This window comes from Micromys minutus (assembly GCF_963924665.1).
Source record: "Micromys minutus genome assembly, chromosome: 11".
Classification (NCBI taxonomy): domain Eukaryota; kingdom Metazoa; phylum Chordata; class Mammalia; order Rodentia; family Muridae; genus Micromys; species Micromys minutus.
The window spans coordinates 43,250,399-43,266,322 of NC_137980.1; the positions used below are offsets into that span (position 1 = coordinate 43,250,399).

At 48.7% G+C, this 15,924-nt stretch overlaps 1 protein-coding gene across 2 annotated transcripts; it reads right to left on the reverse strand.

Moving 5' to 3' along the window:
• Positions 1 to 5,515: 5,515 nt before the first annotated feature.
• PIGT (phosphatidylinositol glycan anchor biosynthesis class T) lies at positions 5,516 to 15,460 on the reverse strand. Of its 2 annotated transcripts, none has more exons than XM_080925595.1 (12): positions 15,246 to 15,460; positions 14,960 to 15,137; positions 12,975 to 13,102; positions 12,565 to 12,665; positions 12,103 to 12,189; positions 11,502 to 11,589; positions 11,299 to 11,396; positions 11,040 to 11,205; positions 10,236 to 10,439; positions 6,857 to 7,022; positions 6,676 to 6,759; positions 5,516 to 6,127 (listed from the first exon to the last, which is right to left on the reverse strand). In XM_080925595.1, the coding sequence occupies exons 1-12, from the start codon at positions 15,436 to 15,438 to the stop codon at positions 5,875 to 5,877; spliced, it is 1,746 nt and encodes a 581-aa protein (XP_080781721.1). In that variant the 5' UTR covers positions 15,439 to 15,460; the 3' UTR covers positions 5,516 to 5,874. The 2 variants fall into 2 exon arrangements, with proteins under 2 accessions (XP_080781721.1, XP_080781722.1); XM_080925596.1 differs by having other exon boundaries at positions 5,517 to 6,127; positions 10,236 to 10,436.
• Between the last annotated feature and the right edge of the window lie 464 nt (positions 15,461 to 15,924).

A 15,924-nucleotide genomic window follows, 5' to 3' on the forward strand; every position in this document is an offset into this window, starting at 1 on the left:
GTGGCAACGGTGACAATGTGGCCTTCAGAGGATGACAACACAGGCAGAGATGTGCCATGTGGTGGCAGAGATGAAGTGAAGAGCCCATTGGACAGCAATCCAACAATTGGAAGAACAATCCGACCTATGGTTCTTGTTCCGGACCACCAAACAGCCAGCAATGGAGAACTGGTTGTCCTCTGTCGAGGATGAAGGCAATGTGCAGCTGAAGCCTCTGGTCTTGGCTGCAACATGGCTGTCACCTTTGCTCTGAGCCATTGTTCTGAACCTGTCCTCTAGTATTCCAAGAAACCTGACAGGAGCCTCCAACAAGGCCTTGGGTCTATCCTGGAAAACTACTCAGGGCTGTCACAGCTCTTGGGGCCATCAAACCTGCCACATCCCAACCCTTACCCACAAGCCCTCACTGCCCTGTGCCCTCAGAAAGATGAAGACAAAGAAGCAAATTTCCCTCCTAGGAGAGGTGGGGTGGGGGGTCTTCTAGGAGTCCGGATGAACTGCACTTTACTCTGCAGAGTTTGCGTTCTCCCCAGAGCCTGGCTGACAGCTTTCTGCCACCCAAGGTTCCATTCCAAGCTCCTGAATGCTCTTCCTGCCTAGCAGGAAACATGTTAGAAGAGTGTGCAGAGGGAGTGGATGAGGGTCAGGGACTCTCCATGAGCTTGGATGGGACTCCATTCCCCACCCACAGTTGGCATAATGTCCTCAGGGCTCATCCATGTGTCAGCTTCCTCCCTAAGGTTGGACAAGTGCCATTGATACATTCTTTGACAATGGACGGGGCCTGCCCTGACCGGACATGGGCATCCCTTCCTTTCCCAGTCACCGCTTCTGGTCCTGCACCTGGTCTAGCCATTTGTTCTTGCTGCAAGGGAAACAGCTATTGAATCAAACAGAAGCCATAACTGGGGATTCCTGGCCGCCATTTCCATGACATTCTTGTCCTTGGAGATGACACTGGTGTCTGGGGCTACCCCCTCAATGTTACACATTACAGATGCCCTGGTATCCCCTTGGAATTGACCAAACTGGATCCTTGAAGTCACACCAGGAAGAGTATGTCCAGTAGTCAGCACTGCCCTAGGCTCAAAGGGGAATGCAGAGTGAACAGAACCTTGACGGTGGCTGTAGCCCAAGCTGAGATGTCTACATCAGACAGAAGCACCTCCACTCATACTCCACCCCAGCCCCCATTCACTGTCACCCTTTTGGGGGCTTTTCCAATGGGCGTTCTCACAGGCATCTTGCTTTACTCTTCTTCATAATATGTTTATTATCTGCTTCTTTGATGAATGTGGAGATTCCCTTTGTGGTCCATGGCCAGGTCCCCAGCCCCTAGAACAATGCTTAGCATACAGCCCATACCAGATCACATACTTGCTGACTGTGTAGAAGAATGCATAGGGAAAACTACAGGAAGACCAGCGGGCGAGGGGAGTAACTACTGCATGACTGTAGAAGCCGGCTGGAAGATGTGACTACTCAGGAGTGGAAAGGGACAGCGAAGGCTCCACGAAGGAACGAAAAGATGGAGGCACTGGAGGCGAGAGCACAGACCAAGTGGACTCTGGAAAATATGAGATAAGCTAAGCAAGGTGGTTCCGCCCTTCCTCCCTCTCCCAGCACTTCCTGCAGTAAGCAGGGTCCCTGCCTCAATCCCGACCTCTGTGCCTGTCCTGTCCTGCTTGGGTGGAAGGGGTTCTTTCCAGGGCCAAGTCCTTCCAGATTCTGGTGACACAGGGCCCTGCACTGCCCCTGTGAGCCTCCTTCCCTAAGAGTACTTAGCAGAGGCAGCTGGCCAGCTGTGTGCCTCTCAAGTCAGCTCTCTCTCCGTGTCCCCCTGTGACCAGATGGACCTCCCCACTAGAACTTTCTCATCTACTGGGTTAGCGGTCCTTCCCTTCCTTTCTACCTAGGACAATAGCTCACTCTCCCCTGGAAAGGGCTATGTATGAGCATCAGGCTGTCTGAGCTCTAATCCCTGCCCCATTTCTCACAGACTACAGATCCCTAAGCCCATAGGTTCATCTGTAAACAAACATAATACCTCATAGGATTGTTAAGGAGCTTAGCCCAGTATGTGGATACCCTATGTTCAACAAGAGGCCAGTGTTTGTTGACTGCCCCTGCTCCACACGCAGCTTGTAACACCGATTGTAACAATTCCAAATCCCGTCCCCCTTAAACAAATATTCCTTGTATTCTTAATGCTTGTGGGGGTGACTAGCAGAAGCAAAGACAGCAGTCCCTGCACCCCTATAATCCACAAGGAAGCCACTAGTGTCCTGCACTATACTGGCAGAGAATAGAAGTAGGTTACAAAGCATGGTGGAAGCTGTGAAGAGCTCCCAGCAGCTACTCTCTATCTTGAGCCATTTCCTCCCTAATCTTTCCCTAAAAGTTCTCGGGACAGAAGCACTCCTTTCTCCCTCCCACCTACCCCATCTTCCAGACCAGCTCACAATGCCCAAGCGCCTGACTGGGCACCTCTAGCCCTTTCCCCAAATGCCACTGCCTGGTGCCAACACTGTTGGAGAAGACCAGGGTCAGGCCCACACCAGAAGCCTTAGTGAGCTTAAAGGAAATGCTGTCCCAAGTTTGGTCAGTCTAGTGTTGGCAGGACAGGAATGCCAGGGCAGGATGGGCAGCTCAGCTTGGTCCTGGAAGCTTGGCTGAACAGGGGAAGGCATACACACACATACACACATACACACACACACACACACACACACACACACACGTACACGCACAGAGAGAGAAAAAGAGAGAGAGACAGAGAGACAGAGAAGCTAAGGTGTAAGGTGGTGGGCAAGGCTCACAGTAGCACCCAGAACACATCTATCTAGGACAGAACCAGTTGGGGTAAGCTCATCTCAGTAGGAGGTCTCTGTAGGGGAGCAGTCTCAAGTTGCAGTCCTCTGGGAGAAGGAAGCTGCGGTTGCACACACTGGTCAACACTCATACTTGAACCAAAGGAAGGCTTTGCCAATTCCCAAGGCTCTAAAGTACTGACCCTTGTCAACAATACACATGCACTCAAAATTTCATTTCAGGATTTTCAGAGCTGACAACTGGCTGGCCTGACTTGCTTAGCAGGAGGCTTTCTGCAGGACCTTATATGTTTCACATTCTTCCAACCATCCAAGTACAAATTCCATCCAGGCACTGCAGCTGAGGAGTACCACTTACTGACCATCCAGGCACTGCGGCCGAGGAGTACCAGTTACTGTTCACAGTATGCTAGAAGGTGTCAGAGTAGAATGGAAAGCAATCAGCAAAGGAAGAAACTTGGGCTTAGGAAGCAACTACAAACAAGGTGTGCAGGAACACTTGTGAAGAAAGTCAGGAAGGCTGGGAGATGGCTGAGTCAGAGCAAGGGGCAGACTTCTATCCCTAGAACACATGTAAGACAGGCAATGTGGCAAGCACATGTAATCCCAGTGCCCAGGAGGTAGAGACAGTGCCTAGCCAGACTAGCTTTCTTGGCCAATTTTAACCCAGTGAGAGACCCTGTCTCAGAAAACAAGGCAGTGTGCTGGAGAGAGGGCTCAGCAGTTAGGAGCACAGGCTATTCTTTGGCTCTCATTTCCAGAACCCACATGGGGATCCATTTGTAACCTGTCACATGATCTCCATGGGCACCATATGCATGTGATGCACAGACATACATACAGATAAAACATACACATAATAAGAAGCATAAGGAGGCAGTCCTTGAGGAATGACACTTGCCGTGACATCTAACTTCCATATGCACCCACAAACACAAAGCTGACAGATTCTAATTTGTCCCGAGAGTGCATACTGGGTGTGGAAGAGAAGATCAAAGATGCCCCAAAGGGGCTGGACTGGTAGAAAGAGGATGAATGTCACTGATGGCGGTCAGTGGGTAGATCTGGGGTGGGACAGGGACTATGACAAGCTCAGTGGTGGTGATTGTAGCCATCAAACAGAGAAGGCAAGTAAGGAGGGCAGGTAAACGAACGCTGGGAGAGGTGATCAAGACATGCAGGTGCAGCCGGCTGATGTGCTGGAGAAAACTCAGGCCGACTGCAAGCCTTCTGGCTTGGCCATCATCCCACACCACTTAGCTGCCAAGAGAACCACCCACATACATTCTTTCCTTTTAGTTTGTTTTGAGAAAGGATTTCATTATGTAGCTCTGGCTGTCTTGAAACTACGTAGGGGAGGGTGGCCTTAAACTCAGAGATCTACCTGCTTCTGCCTCTCTAGTGCTTAGATGAAAGGCACTGGCCAATATGCCCAGCCTGTTTCCTTGTTTTAAACACTGGTTTAAGCAGCCCAATTGAGCCCTGAACTCACGATCCTAACTGCAGCCTGGATGCTGAGATCAGTTGTACGCACTGCCGCTGGCCCAGCTACACTCATGCCCTCACAGCCAGCTTATTTGTTACTTGGGGGAGAAAAAGCAAGAAGAAATGTCTAGACCAGCTGCTTTTGCATGAGTCTGGGCTAGCCTAGCACCGTTCCCTCTGTGCCTAGATATCTGACCCAAGTGGCCCAGCCAGTGGTTGAGCTGAACCAGATACTCCAGGTCTACCATGCTCACACCTACATATCTTCAGGATGTCCCTGTCCCCCTCTCTATCCCAGATCCCAGACCAGCATGCTGGTGGTATGTCCTGAGATGGGCCACATCCTGCTCAAAGTCCATGCAGGGAGCACTGGTGACAAGGGACGGGCTAAATGCAAAGGCCTGTGAGAGATCAGGCAGAGGGCACTGATGGCACCCTGGCACGTCAGAGCCTTTCCAGAGGAAGAAGCAATGTCTCAAGAGGCTTTGGAAGCAAGACTGAGCCAGGCAGTTAATGGGTATGTGGTTGGTGAACAATGCAGATTGTCAAATTGACACACTAGGAGGAAAACGTGGGCTACGGGCAAAGAGAACAAGTTAACTCAAGTATGTTGGAAGAGTTGGGGGTGGGGGAGACTTGGTGCTTATGGACTTGTTCCACAGGAACCCAGAGTTCTCTAAAAGGAGGCAAGTGAGGGCAGGTTCCAGAGCTAGTACATCATTTAGTGGTCCGTTTTGGGTTTTTTTTTTTTTTTTTTTTTTTTTGTTTTTTGTTTTCTTTTTTGGTTTTCAAGACAGGATTCTTTGTGTAACTCTGGTTGTCCTGAAACACGCTCTGTAGACCAGTCTGTCCTGGAACTCACAGAAACCCACCTGCCTCTGTCCCCCCAAGTGCTAGGATTAAAGGAGTACAGAGCCACTGCCTGGCTAAAAAGTGGCCCTTAATACCAAACATTTTCAAGCACCAGGAACTCAGCCATTCTGATACACTGCAGTCAGACACTCGCTCTGCCTTTGCTAGTAGGATTATCATGCTCATAGGTTATATTTACAGAAAATCTCCCAGTGAAAACCAGAGTTAGAGGGTCACTAAGAGAGGGTGGGAAATACAAAGATGAGAAGGCATTTCTGGCCAGGGTGGGCCCGGCACTCATCAAAGGCCTTACCTGGGAACTCTTCCCAGGCCTCAGGGAGGAAGCAACAACCTAGGAAGGCAGCCACTTTATTACACAAGTAAATTCGGTGCCCCCCACAGTACCACAGCTCTACTGCACCCCATTACTTGGGCCATCAGAATGTCCTGTAATGACAAAAGCATCTCTCTAGGCTGTCCAGTGTACAGCAGCACCACCCCTTCTAGGTAGAAGGGCTGCTACAGGTGAGGAAGGGGAACAGGATTTGGCTCAAGTCGGCCACACTGAAACCACACCTTGGACCAGACCAGATCCAAGGGGAGTTAGCTTCAAAAGCTAACTCTGGAGGGGGGGGCAGGAAAAGCCCAGCCTCTGCTACCTTGGGACAGGTGAGTTTGCAACTGTAGCTGATGAAGAAAGGCAGTCTTAGAGAGGAGGGACACCACGAGCACGCCGGATGAGGTTAGCCAGCCGCTTGGCCAGGCCGCCCGATTTGGGCTCTTCAATGTGGAAGGTCCGGGTAAGGAGATTGTAGAAGGAGCCATAACACACCGCCACCACAGTGCACGTAAGGCAGATCACATTGTAGGGCATGCTGAAGTCGGGGGTGGGCAGGTTCACTAGCAAGGGCTCTGTGTAGAGTCGTACAAAGTAGCTGGAGCCATCAGACACTGGGAACCTAGGGATGGGAAAGAGAGGCAAGACAGGACTGCTGTCCCTCCCTCTGTCTCCTCCCCTCCTCTACAGCCTGTGCTGCAGTCCGAGTGCTGACACCTAGTAAGGGAGCGCCCCACTGGAGAGCACATGTTCACCTGATCTGATCAAAGGAGAGCACCAGCAGCGAAGCAAAGGACCTGCCCTGTCTACTGCCTTAGTCACAGCCTTAACTGCTCCCCTCAAAAAAATAGGTAACTTATTGCATGCCACCACCACCTCCACCACTGCCACCACCACCACCACTACCACCATTGCTATCTAGAACAATCTGCCCATGGGATGTGAGCACAGGGAGACAGGCCAGGTTGTATATCAGGTGTTCTCTGAAGTCCCTGACAGTAGGTAAGCGCTCCCCTGATGTTGTTTGGTAGGTACATGCTACTATTCTCACCTATGTCTTAGCCTTTTATACTTCTTTACAAACGTCATAGACCACTAGGATTTTCAAGAGAACTGCCTAATCTCTTATGACTTTGGAATAGCAGAAGGGTGTGGGTGCGGCACACTTACAAGGTGTTGAAGAGAGGGCTCCCTTCCCAGTCCACTGGTTTGGCTGCCACCACACTGGGCACAAGGGCGCTGATGACAGATGGGCTGCAGAAAAGTAGACAGATGGGCCGTGTTCTTCACTAGCACCTCCCACCAAAGGGTAAGAGACAGAAGCAGGGACAGTTACTGGTATAGATCCTACCTAACATAGAAGCCGTGGTTGGGGTCTGGTGTATACTCTGTCCACTTGAGCAGGGCTCGTTCAAACTGGATGGAGACCTTGGTGACAGAGTTGGCTGGCAGCTGAATGAGCATCTCCAGGAGGTGGGGTTGCTGCCGGTCTTGGGCAGGTTGGTAGTGGATGTAACCTGGATGAAGACAAGAGCCACTTAGACTCTGTAAACTCCGACTACCTATATCTCCCCAGGACACAGTCAAAGGAGGCTGCCATGGATCTTTACATCACTAAACTGTGGCATCTGGCTGGTGAGATGGCTTATGAGTAAAGACACCTGCCACCCAGTATGACAACTTTGCTTGTTTCAATCCTTGGAACCCTCACAGTGAAAAGAATCAAATCCTTCAAGTTCTCCTCTGACCCCTTCACACTGGCCTCAGAACAAACATTCCTCCTCAAAGCAAACAAACACACAAACAAATGATGAATTAATGACATCGAAACTGGGGCAGCAGACATCACTGCCTGATGTAATTCAAGAGGAAGTCTAGTCATTTGGGAATTCTTGCCAAAAATACAGGATATAAATCTAATCAGGTTTCTAAATCTAATACCAGCTCACAAGAAATGCACACATTAAACAGCAGCACAAGGACAAATCCAGAATGTCAAACACTCCTCATGCATATTATGTAATAGATGCCCCAGTTTTAGCAAATAACACTTTTTAAAAAGTATATATGAGAGAGCCATAAGAAAACCTGTTACTTTGTATGTGAACTAAAAAATAAAAGTAGGCCAGGAGGTGGTGGGGCATACCTTTAATCCCATCATTTAGGGGGCAGGTGGATCTTCAAGGCTAGACTGGACTACATAGTAAGTTCTAAGACAACCAGGGCTACACAGAGAGACCCTGCCTCAAAAACCAAAACAAATAAAAATATGGATGGACAGAATAAACACCAAAAGCTATGATCTGTAATAGACGAGTATTAACACTTACCAAGCATGAGATTCCGGGCTCAATCTCAAGTACAACCATGCTTTTCAGTAGTTCTTTTTTAAATTATTTTGTTTTATGTTTATGTATGTGTGTCTGCAAGTGGGTATATGCACAAGAGTGCAGTACTCAAAGAAGCCAGAAGAGGGGGTTAGATCTCCTGGAGTTGGAGCTATGAGCCACCTGATGTGGACACTAGGAACCTAACTTAGGTCTGCTCAGACTGTGGTGAGTGCTCTCAACCTGCTAAGCCATCTCTGTAGCACCCCCACCAGCAACACCATTTTTTTTAAAGGGGAGAAATGGGGCACAGTGATAGAACACTTAGCTCACATGTACAAGGACCTGAGCTCATCCCCCAGCAATGCCAGGGGGTCAGGAAGCACAGGAAATGCAGGATGAGAGTAATAACAGGACTGAGTGAGCAGAGGAAGAACACAGGACTTGAAACTCCCTAAAAAATAAAGCCCACATCTTCATGATGAACTGCAGTGTGGGGGTGTAAGCTAAACATGCCCTTTCCTCCCCAACTTGGTCATGGTGTTCCATCACAGCAACAGGAACCCTGATAAGTAAGAAGTTAGTACCAGGAAAGGGTATTGCCCTGGCACACATGACCATGTTTTAAAGAGGGTTGTAGAAGGACTTTGGAACCCTGGGGTGGGAAAGCCAGAGTGTTGAGAACTTGCTGTTCTGTGGGAGCTTGAAGGATGCCAATGTCAAGAGCAGTGCGGAGGGTGGAGGCCTAGATCGGGAAGTTTCAAAGGGAGAGACTCTACCTTTGTGTGAAGACTCTGTGGTGTCTGGCCAACTGGAGATCAAGAACTGGCTGTGATTAACAAGAGACCAGAACCACTAAAGTAAAAACCTTTGCTTTGCTGAACAACAAATGCTGGTCAGCTGGACCTGAACAATTGGCTGTAATTAAGAAGAGACCAGCATCATGAGGTGAGATCTTCTGGGAAGTGTTTTCTGAGAGTCAGCACACAGAAGCTGTGTCCCAGTGGTAGCCAAGATTGTACCTAGTGTTGGCCAACAAAATTTGGTAGAAGAGTCACTTAGGGGGTGTTGGTTTTAAAGGCACGAAGGTATGAAATGTCATGAAAGCACCTGAAGCTTGGCACTATGTGACAAGGTTGGAATCTCCGAAGAAAGCTCAGGAAAGTCTATTGGTGAAAGAGCAGCCCAGTTGCAAATACAGAAGACCCAGTATTTGGAGAAGGCAGTACCATGGAATGACCACCAAGAACAGCAGTGGCAGTGGAGTAAAGCCAAGAGCCTAGAGGACAAGTTATGTGTGATGCACAGGGAAGAGTCAGAGAAGTGACCCAAGCCCACTCAAGGAGCCCACACAACCATGAGTGAGTCTCAGACTCTGGAGACTGAGCTATTTATATTGTTGGATTTGGTTTTACTTTGTTCAGATTGTGACTGTGCCCGGGTTCTTCTTCTTTGAAGTGATAAAGTATTTTGTTTTTGATTTTATAGTTGAAAGACTTTGACTTCCTTGGTTTTCTGAGACAAGGCTTCTTTGTGTAGCCCTGGCTATCCTGAAACTCACTCTATAGAGCAAGCTAACCTCAAACTCTAAAGGCATGTACCACCACAGGCTGGCTGAGACCGAATTTTAAGACTTTGGGTATTTTAAAGACATGGATTTTTTTTTCCTTTGTTTCTTTTTTAATTTACTTTTTTTTGTTTTATTTTTCAAGACAGGGTTTCTCTGTGTAGTCTTGGCTGGCCTAGATCTAGCTCTGTAGGCTAGGGTGGCCTCAAATTTAGAGATCTCCTTGCTTATGACTTCATAGTGCGTGCATTAAGGTGTGACACCATTGCCCAACTAAGAGACGGAATTTTTAAACATTTGAATTTTTAAAGACTACAGGATCTTTAAAATCTGGAACGTTGATATTAATGTGTGATTTGGGGGAAGAACAAGAAAGAAAGTTTACAGCTTAACAGTGAAGTGTTTGTGTTATTAAGTCAACCTCTTTAATCTCCCAAGAAAGGGCAGAAACTACACCTCACTTCCACCTCCCTCTCGGCTTCTACAACCTGTTTCTCCTGACCCAATCCATTCTGTCTTAGAGTCTCTGTCTGCTTGAAGCATAAGAACGTACTCTCTGGCTCAGGAGGAGGCAGTGAGGATGAACAAGGCTGCTGGCCTCAGAAGTCTCTAAGAATCAGCATGAGTATGTGTTCTAACGGCGTCTGCTTTGTACGTTACTTCTGAACCAGACACAGTGAAGCTTTCTGCTACATTTTTGGAACCTGTTCTGAATCCTCTCTTTCCCACCTAAACAGGTCTCAGGTTTACTTTGGGAACCACTGAGAAGTGAGTCTGGAGGACCTAAAGCTGGGGTGACCTGGGGTGTGTGTGTAGGGGGACAGTTAGCTCCTCACTTGGTTTATTCTCCTTGCCCTTGGAGGTAATGGTGAGGGTGTGCACATACAGCCGCAGGTACCAGGGCACAGCATCCAGCAGCAGCACGGGAAAGGCCCGGTAAGGATGGGAGTTGTACAGCAGAGTACTCAGCTCTCCCTTCTGCAGCCCGTAGCCACTCACATACCGCTGCGCATGCAGGAAGGGCACGGGGAGGGCCTCTGCTAAGAGAAAAAAGAATCAACATTGCATTGCTCCTAAAGGGAGTCACTTCCCACCCCAGCTCCCTGGGCCATGCTCAGAGTCCCAGTAGGTGTGGAAATGCTTTGCTATTAGCACTGGGGAGCCTGGGCTCTGGAATCACCCATCTTCCCTCACTCACAAAGATAAGATGATGACCAACACCAGTGCTCATGTGTCCAGCACTGTGTCCCCTTCTGCTGTACCAGTACTCCAGGGGGTTTCTTCCTTTCCCTTGGTGACAGCTGTAATAAGCTGAAGCTTCTCTTTTACAGCATAGGAGTAATAAGTAAATAAGACAGTATTATTTACTACTCTGTGTCTGCAGCATGGCCAACTGAATGTACAAGTTTGCTCTGTATTTTACACTAATCATTACACCCATCCACTAGGGACCACTAGGTCCCTGGTTAGTTATAGATGCTAATGCTTAGTGCAGCTAGGAACCTGCTCAGTCACCAAGCTTGGAAGATGTGAGTTTAGAACCAGGGATGTTTTAATGCAGGGAATTGGGTCTGAACCCCTATGAGCTTGAAGAAAAGACATATCTGAGTATGCTGCAAACCCCACACCTATCAACTCACCATTATCTGGGGGTCTCTTCCATTTGAGCTGGAGGTTGAGGTTTCGGGAGTTATTGATCATGGCTGTGTCAAACAAGTCATAGACGGCATAGGTCTTCCTGGTGCCCAAAATGACATCCTGGTATGTGGAAGTCGGGGGAGGGCTCACCTCCAGCGTTTCATTGTCCTAGCAACACAAGGAACACTTAGAAGCTAGTAGAGGGGCAGGCTGATGTTGGGGAAGAAGGGTGTGTGTGTGTGTGGCTAGACACCTTGGTACCTGGCTGTAGCCTGTGATGTCCACATAAACAAGGCTCTGAGATGCCAGTGGACAGGCCTCTGTGAGAGTCCGGGAGAACATGCGGAAGAGGGACCAGTCTGAGAAGAAAGAACAGGGATGAGTGAGGGCTAAGATAGGTGGGTCCATTCAGTCAAAGTAGGACTGCGACAGGCAGATAGAGATGAAGTGTCAAGGCAGCTTACCTTTCTTCCCCTGTCCCGTGACGAAGGCATCAAAGACAACCGAAAGAGTCTGCCTCAGCTCCCAGGAGATGCTGGTGCACTGAGCATTCTGTCATAGGGGCCAGATGGTCAGGAACCATACTCTTATCTAACATGCAGCTCCAAAAACTGGCTTGGACAGATCCCCACCTGTTTCTTCACATCTTTACTCCTGCTGCCTTGCTACCGTTCCCTGTGGGCACCTGACCCTGAGCCAGACCCCATGTCAATAGCTTTATGTGTATCAGTTTGATGACAACCACCCTCAAAGTAGAGTCTGTTACTCTCATGTGACAGATGGAAGAATGAAGTTCAAGGAAATGAAATGACTTCCTCAAGGTCATGCCAGCTGTCGAGTGACCGAGCCAGCTGCTGCACTCACAGGAGCACATGTTCCTGACTTTGCTCCACAAGAAAGATTTATTGACTGCTCCCCAGGCACTCAATTACCCTGGTGCACAGCCAATATCCCACATAATGAGTGTCACTGCTGCCACTCGAAACTCAGCTGGAGTCCGACAGATTTACCTGCACTGCCTCTCTGAGCCACTGATAACACCTACCCTCATTCCCCATGACTTACTCTGCAGACAGGCCGGATATGTACTGCCTGGGAGTGGTAACTGGTGTGGAACAATCGGTCTGCTTTCAATAGCACTGAGAGACCTGCCTGGAAGACATAGGAAGAGACACAGGGCTAGTCCATACCCCATTTCACATAGGGGCTCAGATTCTCTCTCTCTCTCTCTTTTTAAACACTTATTTAAAATGTGAGTACATTGTCACTGTCTTCAGATGGCAGAGAAGAGGGCATCGGATCCCACTACAGATGGTTGTAAGCCACCATGTGGTTGCTGGGAATTTAACTCAGAACCTTTGGAAGAACAGTCAGTGCTCTTAACCATGGAGTCATCTCTTCAGTCCTGGGCTCAGATTCTCTTAACTATACTCTGGGTGCCAGGCTGTGAGGAACATTGGCTACCAGGCTGTGAGGGACATCTGCCAACCCCCTTCCCGTGGTGGGCCTCCACACACCCACACTCACCTTGGAACTACAGGGTAAGAGCTTCTTCCATGGTGTGAGGTTCTCAGTGCAGACAACCTCCCGAGGTAGCACAGCATAGCGCAGGAAGTAGTGATCAGTATCTGAGGGGACAGAGGTCTATCAAGGGGATATCTGAGTCCTGTCCCTCAGAAGACACACGCTAAAGTTGTGGGTGACCTGACCCACTCACTACTGTACCACTCTAGTACTACTGCCAAGCGGTCCCACCCCCGGCTGGTACTCGGGGAGTAAGCAATGCAGAGACAGCAGCCTTAGGAAGCTATCTGGGACCTGTACACACACCACTTTCAGGATCTAGCCCAGCTGTGGAACAGGAGCCCGCGGGGAAGGACGCAAACGTTAGTTAGGGTGGAGGGTACAAGGAAGAAAGGCCCCAGGAGCTATCTCACCATTGGCCAGCCCCAGAGGTTTGAAGGAGGCAGTAGGAGTGACGGTATTGGTGGAGTCGATGAAGTTGAGGGATGCGCAGAAGATCCCTGAGAGGACATTACTGAGCTCCTTCCAAGACTTATCCACACTAGACAGAGACACAAACCTACTTACTGTCCTGTGCTTATACCCTCGTAAGTCCACATCTTGTGTGGTCTCCATATAGCCACAGCCGGCTATCAAGTCTATGATAAAATGAAACTGCATCTCAACCTTAGGACAAGCCAGATGATGGGAGTCAGAGCATCACCACCCCTATTCGGGGATGCCCTTGCCTCATGTTACCTCCTTAGCCCCTTCTCTGGGCATCTCAGCAGCCCTGGAGCAAGTGGTCCATCCTGCTTGGGAACCCTCTGCTCATGGTTCTGCTACCTTCAAAGTACTGCTCCAGCCTTATCTCCCTCCACCAAGGGGCTTTTTCTGCTCTCCTCAAGCACAGTCTGGAATGTTGTGTTTCTGAGGGTTCAAGACCCCACTTAAGCCCCCTTTAGGAGATGTGCAGCAGCACGTCACTCTAAGCACCATGCTATATCTGGTGTGTGTAATATCAGCCAATATAACATCCCATAAACTTTAAAATTACTTGTTGGTATTTAAATATCATTTCCCATGCAAAAGTCTGATCTCTCTTAGAAGTGACAGTCTGAACACATTAGACTGTGGCTATAAATACATAGGAACTGGGCGGTGACTATTTCAGATTGTCACAAACTCTTAGATCTGCCACTAGCCCTAACCCTCCTTACCAGGGCTCTAAACCTTTTAATATGTGCATTGCTGACCTGAGGGTAGTTAGGAGGCAAATGAGAGACACCCTTCTGTCCTCATCCCAGGGTCTCATCAGTGCGTCAATCCCTCTGTCGCTGGTATTTTGTAGCCTATGCTGAAATAGGTTTGCAATCTCTCCATGGAAAAATTCTACTTTGGGAAGGTCACAGCGGCTACCAAGAGACTTTCTGTAGTTCAGGCAACAGCCAGAAACTTGATTCTGCTTTAAAGTAAAACTCCTGTTTCATTTCACAAAGACCATCCAGTAGCCCAAAGCTAGCCCACAAATGTTGTTAGGCACGGGTATTTTTTTTTTAATACAAATGAATGTATTTAAACAATAAAACAAAACAACAACAACAAAGGGGCTGGAGAGCTGGCTCAGTGGTTAAGAGCACTGCCTGCTCTTCCAGAGGTCCTGAGTTCAATTCCCAACAACCACGTGGTGGCTCACAACAATCTGTAATGGGATCTGATGCCCTCTTTTGGTGTGTCTGAAGACAGTGACAGTGTAACTATGTACATAAAATTAATAAATCTTAAAAAAAAAAAAAAAACCTAGTCTGCCAATTATTGTGGCCTTACATCCCAATAATAGGCACCAACCACCTGCTATTTGTCCCTTTAGAGAAATGCACATAGTACTTCAGACTTAGAAGTATTCAGGAAAGAATGTTCACTCAGCACAGTAAAGAATGTCAGAGTGGTAATGTAATTTGTGTTGTTTATGTATGCATGCATACTGATATAAACAGCTGTGGAAGTCATAGATCAACAACGTATATCTCTTTCCTTCCCTCTGTACTTTATTTTGGGGGGAAGGGTAGTTCTGTCATTGAACTTGGTGGTCACTGACTTAAACTTGCTTGTCCAGCAAATCTGTTCTCCTGTCTCCACCTCCTCAGTTATGGGATTACAAGCCTATATCACCAACCAGACTTTTAAAGTGAGTTATGGAAATTTAACTCAGGTCTTCAAGCTTGAGTAGCAAGCATTTTACAGACTGAAGCATCTCTCCAGCCCTGTAATATTATCTGTTACTTCGCAAATAAGTTTTAACTCGGTGGGATCACTCCCAATTGGAGTAGCTGGTCCCAAGGTCAATAGCAAGATGACAACACTTTCCCCTGCCACACTCCCTCTACGGCCTATAACAGGTCTCAAGGTAGGAACTCACTCTGTTACAGTGTCTTGGAACCAGACCCAGAGCTCTGCACCTGATGGAGCCTGCAGGAAGGGTGGCCCCCAGTATCGGGTCCTCCAAAAGCCTTGCGTGAATGACAAGTGTAGCTCCCGCAGAGAGTACTTGGAGATCAACTGTCCCAGGGCTTTAGGGAAGAGCCTGTAATGGGACACTGAAGAAACCAGGGCAGGTGAGTGGCGACCCAGGCCCGCCCCCTGAAATAGCTCTTTTTAGGAACTAAGCAAGGTGCTACAAAAAATTCCTCAGGTCCTGAGCTCACCTCCTTCCCGCTGCAGATCCGAATCCCAACGCGTGCGGAACTGGAATGTGGCGGCCACGTCGCCAGAAGGTAGCGGAGTGATAACCAGCTCCTCTCGCAGGCTGTCGCGTGGGCCCTCCGCGTGGCCACAGCAGCCCTGTCCCAACAACGACAACAGCAGCAACGGCAACCACAGCGGCATGGCAGCCGCCATACCTGCGGCCGCTTCCGCTTCCCAGCAGTGCCCGCACCCACCAAAGCCGGTCATCCAATAGGAAGCGCGGGTGAGAAAGAACTTCCGGTACCGTCCCGGAAACCACTCCGAGGTTACCGCAGGGACACGGTCTTTGGTCCTCAAATGCTGGAGATTGACAAGCCAGCGTGAAGGGGTGTGTGTGTGTGGTGGGGAGGAGAACTGGCTTGAGGGCCCACGCACCTCGAGGTGCTTTCATCAGCTAGGAAATGCTCGATATGCAGCATGGCCATCTCAGTACCAAGTGCTGGTATTACAGGCATGAGCTAGTGTCTATTTCCTTGGCTCTAAACCTAGCCAGCAACTCTGAAAGCAGAGCTATCCTATCCCCTCCCTGTGGTCTTAATAAAACATTAATATAATAAAATAAATAATTTAAAGTGCATAGCAAACTTGAAAGAATGAGCGGCTATTAAAATAAACATGTTTCTCCAACCTTGTAACCAC